Source organism: Falco punctatus (assembly GCF_963210335.1).
Source record: "Falco punctatus genome assembly, chromosome: 1".
Lineage (NCBI taxonomy): Eukaryota > Metazoa > Chordata > Aves > Falconiformes > Falconidae > Falco > Falco punctatus.
This window is the reverse complement of record NC_137580.1, coordinates 19,894,311-19,906,127: the sequence shown is the minus strand read 5'-3', so window position 1 is coordinate 19,906,127 and position 11,817 is coordinate 19,894,311. Positions and strand designations below refer to the sequence as shown.

Genomic DNA, 11,817 nt, shown 5'->3' with positions numbered 1-11,817 from the left:
AGAGAACACCTTAAAGATTATTACTTGACTGGTACCTTTCAAAGTTGTACATTAACAATGGTACCACAGGCATGGGGAGGGGGAGTAAAATAAAAAAATAATTAAAAAAAGAGGAGAAAAGACTCAGTCTTCAAAATACTGCCACACTGAGGTGTTACATTCTGTTTGGTTACAGTTTTTTAATAAACCTGTTGGTCTATCTGGGTTGCAGCAAAAATTATGACAAAACATCACAAGCCTCTGTCAATTCATATTCAATTCAAATATTTCTTTCCTGACCTCCAGAATGACATCTGTGGGTTCCTAAAAAAAATTAGTTCAAACTGCTCAGTTACAAGGAGGGAAGAGTAAGAAAAGAGGCTCTGTAAACTTCAAGAAAGGTTAATAATTATTATAGAAGAAACCTCATTGTTCCAGTTTTCCTCTGCCTGGCCAAGAAAACAGAAGGTATCCAGCAAATGAAGGTGCAACTCCGTTGCTTTATTATCTGGTGTGCTGCTTCCCTTCTTCCACTATGCTCCAAGGCACCAGGTTCATTCTGCCATTTGAATAAACGGATAGAGGGATGAGGGACTCTGCCATACTAAATCTATCAATTCCTATAAAAATTCCTGTGCTGAAGTCAAAATGAAAGGTTAAGAACAAGTTCAGCAAAGAGATTTTAGAATGAAAAGTTAAGAATCTGTAGGCAAGCCATCAAGTCAATTGAAATCACACAGTCATAATGTCACATTCATCTTCCATTCAGGTACATACCGTATGCATGAATTTCCCAAGGGGGGGAAAAAGTACAGAAAGCATGCTCCTGATTTGACAAAGGAAATAGGCAAGAGTCTTATAATTCAGTAAGAATGAACATACATAGGTTTGCAATCTTAGAATTCCAGGTTCATTCCAGACAAAAGTGTCTTCTGTGCAGAGGAAACTCAGGGAACCCAGCACAATCCCTCTTTAGGAAAATGAAGTTTTAAACTCATATTGGTATCAAACTACTAATGAAAATGCGGAATGATTACTGATTCTTTTCGAAACCAAGACAGACTAATGAAGCTGACTATCCAAGTAGATAATCTTGACCTGCAGTACATGTATTTTATGCCAATTAAGGCGAAAACATAAAATGACCATAAAAAGGCCAATTGCCAGAGGCAAGTCTCGTACCCAAAATAATTTTTCCCCAGACAAGAACGCTGTATGCACTGTTGCAATGGAACGCTTTTGAATTTATGACATGACGTAATACCAAGGACTTTTATACAGCAACTGTAACTCTCCAAACTTTTTTCCCCTCAATGTATAATTACCTCTTTCAGACCCAAGCAACAGTCACCCTTTTGTTATGCGACAGTGAACGTCACTTTCAGCATCTTAATCAGGTCTTAATTTTGCTTTTGCCAAGTACCATTTTCTATTCTGCTTCCACAGAACACACAAAGTGAACTCATAACATTTATCGAATCATAACCATCGTGCTTGCTCACAAGCCCCAACATGTTAAAAGTATCATATACTTGTAAACACAACATATTTCTTGAAAGACAGGAAGACGATCAAGTATATATGCACACACAGAAGATAAATATGTGTTCTGTGTGTCTTACACACATCTCCATTTTTGAAGTAAACAGCTTATGACACAGACTTAAAGTACATTTTTCCATTTATAATGCTTATGTAAATAGTATAATGTGTCCTGCTGTTCCTTCGAGGTTCTAGCATTTTCTACCACCTAACTTCAAAAAGAACATGGAATGCACAGGACTATTAAAGATATGATACATTTTGTGCAGTACTTATGCATAAAAGTTTTAGGTTTGTTTTTGTTGGGTTATTTGAAGAGTTTGCTTCATATTTCAATTTTATAAGCAAGACTGACATTTTAGATTTACAACCATGCTTGCTAATGTGATTTGAACTCTAATCAATCTCTTCAAAATGATCAAAGTTTTGATTGAGTAGGGAGGATGGAAAAGACTGACATTTGAAAGTAAGTGTAGGGTCAACTAAAAGCAGAGTGGTGGGAAATACTGTACTGGAAAGAAACCAGGACAGGCAGTACCTGATCTTTCTGCCCCCAAAGAATAATCTGTTGTCTCTGAGGCAACTGAAGTTCAATTGGCCTTCCAGTAAAAAGCAAGCTGGTCTTCAGAGACCAGAAATACAAAATGTGTTTTTTTCTAGTGTATTATATTTCCATATTTCAGTTATTTTCACTTTTCTATGTGATAATATATTACAATTTTCACCTTAAAATGGTAACATTCAATTTCCACTGTCACCAGTGGGATGTGAGAGCTTTCAGTTGTTAACAGTAAGTTCTGAAAATGCTATTGTTGACTGATAAGACACAGAAATAGCCACATAAATAAACCCTAGCACCTTCATCCAACAGGGTACAAGGATTACTTTTACGTGTAGCACAATCTTGTGCTGTAATACCTGCTCCATATGCCAGAGAGTAAGAAGAGTGAGAGAGGAAGAGGAGACATGGCTTTTATTTCTGATTCTGGAAGAAAATTCTATTTAAAGCAAAAATGCAGTCTAAAAAAATTGGTATATAATACCTTATTGATAATTATTTATATATATATATATATTTATAATGGGTGGGGAGAGATGCCTTGAATAAGTGTCTATTCCTAAGTCCATAAAATACACATTTCAATTGCTGAAAGTTTTCTTTCTTCAGTTCTTTGGCACTGGTGGCAGTTCTTGTTTGTAAATGCTAATGGTACTAAGAAACAAAGAAAATCCTGGCAGCATATGTTAATATGTTATTTAGAAGAAAGAGCTGAATAGTTTCTGTGACTGCTTCTAATGCGACACAGGAAATAAGACCAAACCCCTCATCCTCTTAAAGACACTTAACTTTCATAGTGGCTTCATGTATGATTACATTTATGAATATAGTAATCATTGAAAACACAGCCCATTTTTTCACCTTTAAAGGATTCTTAGTAGGTCTGGGCATTGGACTTAAGGACTTTTCAATTAGCTTACTGAGCAAGGATATGTCAATAGTATATATGCCTTCACCTCCTAAGACATGCAATGGAAATTGGGAAATGAAAAAGTCTAGGAAACGGTAACAAAAAAGATTATGAACATGGGAAGTAGTCATGCGAAGTTCTGGAAACAGAAACGACTTCAGAGAAGCTGACTAAGAAGGAAATGGCACATGTACAGAAAGCAATGAATGGAATAGCTTTTAACCCTTTCTATTAATGAAAGAACTAAAAGATAGTTATTGAAATTCCATTGCAGTAACCTGACACACACTCCCCTTGCCAAAATCTCTTTCCACAGTTAAGAATATCTGGATCCTGTTGCTATAAATTACAAGTCAAGTAATTATAAGAAAATAATGAGAACATTTACAGCTATCTTTAGCCAGATAAAAAATTGTAGGTGAGAATACTTGAGTGTAAAAAGCAATCTTTAGTATCAGGGAGCCAACAATAAACGTCTCCCATAGGTCCATTTTTCTGTAACTGTCCACTACTGTTTTTCCTGTAACTTCTGCTGAAACATCTGGTAACATCCAACACGCCAGACAGCTCTACAGGAACAGTCTGCTCTGGGTGAAATTTACTATGTCCCCTGCATCTGCAGAAGCAGAAGCCAGATGAAATAAGGAGTAACTACTGAAAACAAAACTTTCAACACTCTCCAAGTGTGCATGAAGCAGCAGACTGCCATAGGCACCTGGGCAACTGAAGGGTGTATGAATGAATAGTAGAGGCAACTGCTGACCATGTCCAAACCCTGAAAAGTCAGCAATCTCTGCAATATGCAGCTGACGAAAGCTAGTGATGAAGAATAATTTTGGTGAAACATGGCAGTAATTTAAAGTATTAAGAATATCTCCGGTAAATGAAGGTACATAAAAATTCTCAGAGAAGGACTAGGACTAGATACAGATTACAGCTGTTTCTAGAAATACTTTGATTTGGGAAAATACGGTTTATCTAAGTAATGAGGAAAACTGAAGGTATAATTGAAGCAGGAAAGCATGCTTTCATGCAGCTCCTACTTTCAATTAAAGAAAGAAAAAAGAATACACATAACCACTGCCCCAAATTGGTCTGGAAAAGCACACTGTGAATTCAAGACCAGTGGATCCTGGATCCACAGTGTGCAAAAATTTGCATTTACACTGCAAGGTAGCCAAGAGCTGATAAACAGCACAGCAATCTGAAAGCTGAAAAAATTATTGATGATGTTTTCAAAATAGAGAAATTCTCAAGGTACTATCTAGAGCCAGGCTGAGATTATCCTAAAACAATACAGCAAATCTCCTGACCTGTAGACATCAGCAAAATATCATAGCTGCAATTTTTCATTAAATTACTATTTTATTGTCAGTGAAATGTCACCAGATTATTTATTAAAAGCCAGATCGATTAACAAACCCTTAAGACTTTCCTGCTAAATGCTTATTCTAATTTTGCATCTAAGTTTAGATATTTGTGAACAAATGTACAACTGTTCTGACTGAGCCATCTAGGATAAGGCTGAAAGCTGGCAGTTCCCTTGTGACTAGTTCATCAAGAGCCAGTATCACAAAACAAAAGCACTTATACTAATTCTATACCCTGTTCTGATACCCTTCTCAAAATCCTTGAGCAACAACTTAAATTCTTGCATTTGATCATTCTGAAAGACATTCTTTTCCAACAGTTTCTGCACATTCAGCCTCCCCATCTACCTTCCAAAAACTGTGAGATATGTTGTATATAGGATGGGGTATACTGAATGAAAGGTACTTGACAGTGATCTATGAACTGTAATATGATACGCTGCATTTCAGCGCTGCAAGCATATACAGCAGCCATGATTTCTTCATTGAACAATAAAAAAACAACCTATGAGCAGATGTTGAAAACATCAAACCAGATTTCACTAAACAGATATTAGAGATTTCTGAATTCATATTTGTGTCACTTGAAAACATCAGAAGCATTCAGATTCCATGTAATGAATTAGATACTTTTTCCTGTATAAGCTAATCTCCAACTATTATCCTGCCATACAACTTATACAGGAACCCAATCAGCATGAACTTGTAACCTGCAACATCTAAATTGTATTAATAATGGTGAAAATTACTCTTAAAGGATGCAAAAGTACAAATAAAAGTGTGTGCAACACTCTTGGCAACTGAAGAGGGTACATAAAATTCCCTGAATGGTCTTTCATTAGTTGGGCAATCAAAGACCATACGAAGTGTAACTTTATGCCGCAGCCAATAGGTGCAAGGCCGTAGTCCCACTGCAATTGTCTTGCTGCTGCAATAAAGTCAAGGAGACAAAGGGATAGATCAACTCACATCACACTGAAACGGCTTCTCTCCGGTGTGGGTTCTCATGTGCTCATCTAGGCCTCGCTTTTGACTGAAAGCCTTGTTACACTCTGAACATTGGTACGGTTTTTCCTGTATGAAATGACAACAGTGAGCAAAAGTGAGTGAAAGTGAGTCAACACAGAGCCCAAGTCATTAAAGGAGTGGAATTCCATGCTGGATGGTGCAAGTTTTATATTCTCTCTAAGGGATTACAGTCAGTGAAAACAACAGAAAACTACTTTTAAATGATTAAGTGAAAGCTGGGAAAGCTGTGGCCTGACAGTTTCCACTTCAACACCCACTTATGAATTAATTATCTGTTCTAGTCTTTCAAACCCAGCCATTTTAGGAGTCTGTTTTTCGTAATGTGAAAGGTACAGAAACATAAAATTCCAATGTGCTTTCCTTTATCCTCCACAAAAGCTTAAAGCATAAAGAAAAGTAAGATGTCTATAAAAACCTCAGGTTTCTTAGCAGGTTTCCAAGCAAGGGAAGAAGTAAGGAGAGGAACAGAGAGTACAATGAAAGCTTGTGGTAGAGAAAAAGCTTACTTTGAAACGTGGTGACAGAAGGTTAATCACATATTCATTGCAGAATCTCAAAAAAATTGCAGATGACAATGAAGCCATATGTATTTTCATTAGAACTATTGGTTAGCAGCTACTGTAACACACTATGTTATCAAAGTTGCAAGCTGACTGACCTCAAACAAAAAAATCAGAGATATGTATGGAAAACCACTTATATATTTTCTTCTTTGAAGTTCTTCCTTAATATAGGAACTTACATAAGGTGTAATTCCTCCTTTATTCCACTAAAGTTAAAAAAGAACTGTACGGAAAACAACATTTTAAAAAATCAATTAAATGTAAAAGGTAGTATTATGGCATCACACACTGCCTCATTAAATTTTTGATGCTCTAGAGGCACCTTTATTTTTTAATCGAACAATTATACTTCTTTCAACTCTCATTTTACTTTCTTCTGTGGTCTCAAATTCTGTATTGCTTCATTCTAAAATGTTTCTAATGTTTCTTCATTCTAAAATTCTAAATTCAATCTAAAAAAACCAACACACTAAAGATGGCTATTTTAGATGACAAAGTAAACATTTTTTACTAAATTAAAGACTGAAAATCTATAGGCAATAAAAATGCTAAGTCTATGAACTAACAAATAATAGGCAGTAACCTTAACGGACTTTTGGGAGATAACGTGGGATCCAAGGATAAGTAAGAAGGAACAACTCAGCTTAGGTGTCGAAGTACAGTGGGAAGAAATTCTCTGGTTATTGAATTCCTACTCTCAGTATGTAGGGGACAATGAGGTCTCCATGTATTGCTGAATCCTGCCAGGTACACAGCATAAACTGTACACATATACATAATACAATGGGTTATAAATCAGTGTTGTTCTGGGTCTGCCCCAAGCTCGCTCTCTCTTTAGGGCAGCTCTTTGCAGGTCCAGAGATCTCAGTGGGTGTGAAGACTGGGTTAAGGCAGTGTCATAGACAGAAATGTCTCAACTTGTAGTGGCAGGAATCCTCTAGCTCACCAAAATCAGGTCATTAGCTGCGTACATAGGGTAAAGCATTTCTCCAGCAATTTTGCTTTCAGATATGAGTAAATCATGAGAAATAAATTTCATTATGATACAAGACAAATCTTCCTGCTGACACAGGCTGAGTACATGGTTCCCAGCTGCATATAATCAAACTGGCCTAAAGGGAAGCCACAAATGAGCTTTTCTGTGCAAGATTCTCCTTACACATGTTTATCATCTTTGTGTTTTTCCATCTCATCTTAATTTTGTAATCTCCATGATTCTTCAGTATAGAATAAAACAAAAAAAAACCTAAAAAATCTGAGCTGACCTTAAAGAAAAAATCATCATCTAGACCAAAAACTTCATGTCACAGGGAGTTTCGCTCAACTGGCTAAGGACTTCATGGAGCAGGTCTGTAAATTTTAAGGAACTGTATGAAGCAGCCATGTGAAAAGCAGGTTTCTGATCACTCCCTCAATTGGTTTTGCTTTCTGGTTAACATAAACCACATTTTCTGTGAGTTGTCCGAAAACAGCCTTTCTCTGTGAAGGCTGTTCCACAGAAAGTGTAAATTAAAGTATATGTGTACATCTTACACACCTAGGAAAACATTCGTTATTGCAAACTGTACCAGGTGTACTTGCTCTTTTTATCATCTTGAGGTATCTGAAGAGTTCACTTGATCACGGTTACCTTATTCATCTCAAACTTAAATGGACTTCAGGATTCCAATTAGAAGAAAGAGGCATTATAAACTCTAGGAAGCTGAAGTCACAAACCTGGGCTGTAATATCTTCCCCTAAGGTTATGTTTGGCTATTATTCTCTATGGCAAAGAAATGTGTATCTAACCATCCCCTTGGCATTTGTAGTCAAATTCACATATGTAGTGCATGAAAAACACCAAAGTCGTCTTTGATCTAATTTTAGATTCCTTACATACGTATATTCCAGTGACTTCAGCAGACACAACTCTGATTCACACCAGCCCCTCCTCCTCTAAGCTATGTTGCCCTTCATTCACGTCTGTGTCCATTCCAGCAAAATCCGTAGTGCTGTCCAGAGCAAAACTTGGCCCTACATTTCTCTCCAGAGAAAAAGACTTTTTTGTCAGTTTAAAAGAAGACGTCATTCTCAGAGCCTAATTTCTTCAAAACAAAACATTCTGTGCTTTTCCTTTTCTCTCCCCCTCCTTCCTGTCATATCAAATTTCCATTTCACAATACTTGGAGAAGACAACAACTGTAACACGGAAAAGATGATGTTGGCTTGGCATAAGCATCACTGCTCTAAATGTGAACAGAAAAATAATAGATAAAACCCTCAGTAATAAGTCTGAAAGAAAGTTAAAGCCACCACAAAAGGACAATAAGGACCAATGATGAGATTAGAAGCAAGTTGGACAAATCTAAAACATCAAGCAAAGGGAAAAATCTGCTAACTGTCAACAAAACAGGAGGTCATTGGGAAGATCATATAAGCCTGACTTCAGAGGAGTTATCAACTGCTTGTACTATAAATCTACCCTCTATTCAAAAAGCATCTGTCAGGCCATGACTATGGTAGCAGCAAAGCCAAAGGATTACATGTGTTTTCTCTTATTGCTGATAGAAATGAGGAAGGGAGCAGAGACAGTGAGAGACAGGATGTAGCTGATACAGCAGTGATTTAATATTACATTAAGTATACCAGGTATAAATAGAAATATGTAGATAAGGATTTATAACCATACTACTCTAAACAAAGAAAGGCCAAGGAGAGCCCAAATGGGACGTGGTATTCTGGAAGGTGCTTTGCTGTAAGACTGGTATGCTAACTTAGAAGCTTTCATCTCTGATAATTTTCTATTCATTACTTTAAAACTGGGAGGATTTCAATATTTTAACAATTATGACAAGTAAAACAGCAACTATAATACACTTCATCTGTCTGTGGATAGCTGAACCAAACAACTACCTTGGATTCTATGCAAAGTGTGCTTTGCATTAGAAAGACATCAGAACACAACCAATTCTCAAGGCCATTTGACGCCACCTTTAACAGATTGGCAGAATGTGTACAGAGTATCGTGCAACCACAGCAGATGGAAATACTTAAATGCACAATATTTGAACTGCTAACTGCTGCTGTAGTTGACTGTATTCTCCCTTGAGAAATATAAATAACTTATATTAAAATTATATATTAAGATTAGTTTAGCATTAGTGCATATGTTTTTTTCTGTAAGCCTGGTAAAATTAATTACACAGTTAAAACAAAGTACTTTGGTAGGAGTATCTCCAAATAACTTTTTAGATCTGAAATTAAAACTATTACAAGAGCTCAACAGCAAGAAAAACATAAGCTAGACACTAATATATCCAAAATAATCATAGTTCAAGATTCAAATAAATAAGAGTTAAGAACAGTTCTAGTAACTCTTTCCAAGGTGGCAGAAGCAAGTTTAAACTGGGCTGAACCCACACTCGTTCTTACCCCATTATTCTTTACTTTTTTGGTTACGTTAATTTACTACAATGATTACACACTTGTACTACTCAGAAAGTTAACTTATTGACTACAGAAATGTTACTCAATAATCCTTTTTAACACTTAGGTTTTAATTGACCTGTAAGAGCATACTTAAAATCCCAGAGCTATCTAGGATATAATCTCTCTTATGCTCACTTTTTTATATCCTGAATTCAGCAGATTTACTTCAGAATTTCACATATTGCATGTTTCTTCTTGTAGATCATGTTCATATATCTAAACACACATTAGAATTACTAGCATCTCAGGGTAAGACATACTGACCACAATAAGTTTCACAGAACTATCAGCTTCCTGGGACTGCATTTTCTACATGCTGAAAACCAAACGTTCAGAGAAACAAGGAAAACCCTATCAGATCTTATATTACTTGTAAACATTTATACTTGTGACATGAGTGTAAAAATTGCCAGACACAAAAAACAGCAATAGTACAGGACGAAAAAATATCCTTTTTTTTTTCCTCTGGAGACATACAAAATTGCAATCTGTGTAACAGACAAAGCTGGAGATAAACACAACGCATTTTGGAAAAATGAACAGTATGGCCCAGTGCATACATGAAGATTCTTGGTAAAACCTGAGTAAGCCTGAAAAAGTTTCAACCTGAAATCCTTGTGCTTTGTGTGTTTTAAAACTTATCCTAATGCCAGTAACACTTTTTTCAATTATTACTTAATGTTGATGTGTCCCTCCCAACTACACTCAGGAGCTCTTTAGCCAGCTGTACATGGCATGTATCAAAGATGGTGACAGCACAGGTATCATCCTTTAAAAAACCCCACCTGAATGTGAAGTGAAGGTTCAGGGCTACAACAGCCTGAAAAGCATGAGAGGCCGGGAGAAGAGTCCTGCAAGAGGCAACCTAACACAGGGTTCATGATGCATACCCCCAAGCAACCCACAACCCACTTTGCAGCCCTGCTAACAGCAAACTTCTACCAAAACTTCAGCAGAACAGTGATGAACAAGTAACAGAAGTCCTAGAGAATCAGTTAGATCTTTCTGCTTGGTCTAGAAACTGCCCACAGATAGTGTCGGACCATGCTGAGGGTCAGGCCAAGCAAGTAGATCTTTAACAAGAAAACCTGTTAGACAGCAGCTGTGGTAACAGACCTTTAAGCCTCAGCAAATCCCAGTGTCCAAGTACAGTTGTTTTCTACATTTAAGAAGAATGATGGGTAGTTTCACTATCAATGAAGTGCTGACATGCAATATATTGCTCAGTTCTTATTAAAAGACCAGTTTTCATCTTACCTGAAGGGCTGGGAATAGAGGTACTATACAGTACGAAAGACAGTAAAACATCTACTGAAACAAGGGTGGCTTAGGTAGCTGATTTTTTTTTTTTTTTTAGGGCTGAAATGTAACTAAACAAGACTAAGCTGATTAATGTCAAAAAAACCCATCAGCAATACTTTCTGCTAGGTCATCACCACTAGCAACACATCCCCCATTGAGAAGAGAGGCTGAGTCACTTAAGATCACAGATGGTGTGAATTAATGGAGTCCAGTTTTGTATTTGTGAAAAATGTGCAATAACTAACAAGATGGTCTCTTAGTAATTGGAAGGTTTCTGGAAGTTGCAGCAAGTGGCTCACCCACAGACAAGAGGCCTACCTGAACTATCAGACTTGCATTTAATTACTAAAGTAATATTGACACAGGGAAACAAAGGCTGATGAGAATACACAGCTCTACAGAGGTGAGATTTGAATTTTATAATTATTAAAATTCAATAAACAATCACTTTAAAAGTACACATTTCCTCAGTTGAGAAGTAAAATCCTTTAAAAAATATTTCCAATAACTAAGGCAGGCACAGAAAATTTCCTGTTGAAACAGTTGTGAAAGGATGTTGGCAAATTTTAACAAAAGTCACTTTTCTAACAATAGCATCAGTCATTTTTAATAAAAGTAAATTCCATTTTGGGTGTTTGGAAAAAAAATCTGAAATTCTTGCAATAAAAATTGTAATGAAAATAAAACCACGCATCTTCACTGCAATGCCTGCCAGAAGAATAAAAGGTATATTTCTTAAAAAACTCAGTATATGCAATTGGTTGGACTTTACTATATCATTAATTTCCCATTTTCCACAGTATTTCTGCCTATTTGCTACCTAAAATCTGTAAAGTTTTTGTTTCTTTGTTTTTTTAAAACCACTGAAGTAATTTCTGCCCCTAAGATTTAGTGAAAGGGGCTTATTTAATCAGCCAGGATGAAAATTCAATAATGTTGATTCTGCTCTTGGAAGAAGAACATTATCAATATAAAAAAAAATAAAATACATTTTCACTCTGTGAGGAATAGATGATCATCAGTCAACATAACATAAAAAATGTGTGAAAATATAGGTGCAGTGGGATTCAAAACTTCTATATTCTGTATACAAAT

The 11,817-nt window shown here is 36.3% G+C and overlaps 1 protein-coding gene across 1 annotated transcript in view; it reads right to left on the bottom strand.

Moving 5' to 3' along the window:
* PRDM5 (PR/SET domain 5) overlaps positions 1-11,817 on the bottom strand; it is a 97,481-nt gene that overhangs the window by 10,324 nt on the left and 75,340 nt on the right. The window contains exon 16 of the mRNA XM_080373580.1: positions 5,330-5,434. Within this exon, the coding sequence (XP_080229706.1) occupies positions 5,330-5,434 (105 nt within the window). The remainder of the gene's footprint in view (positions 1-5,329; positions 5,435-11,817) is intronic.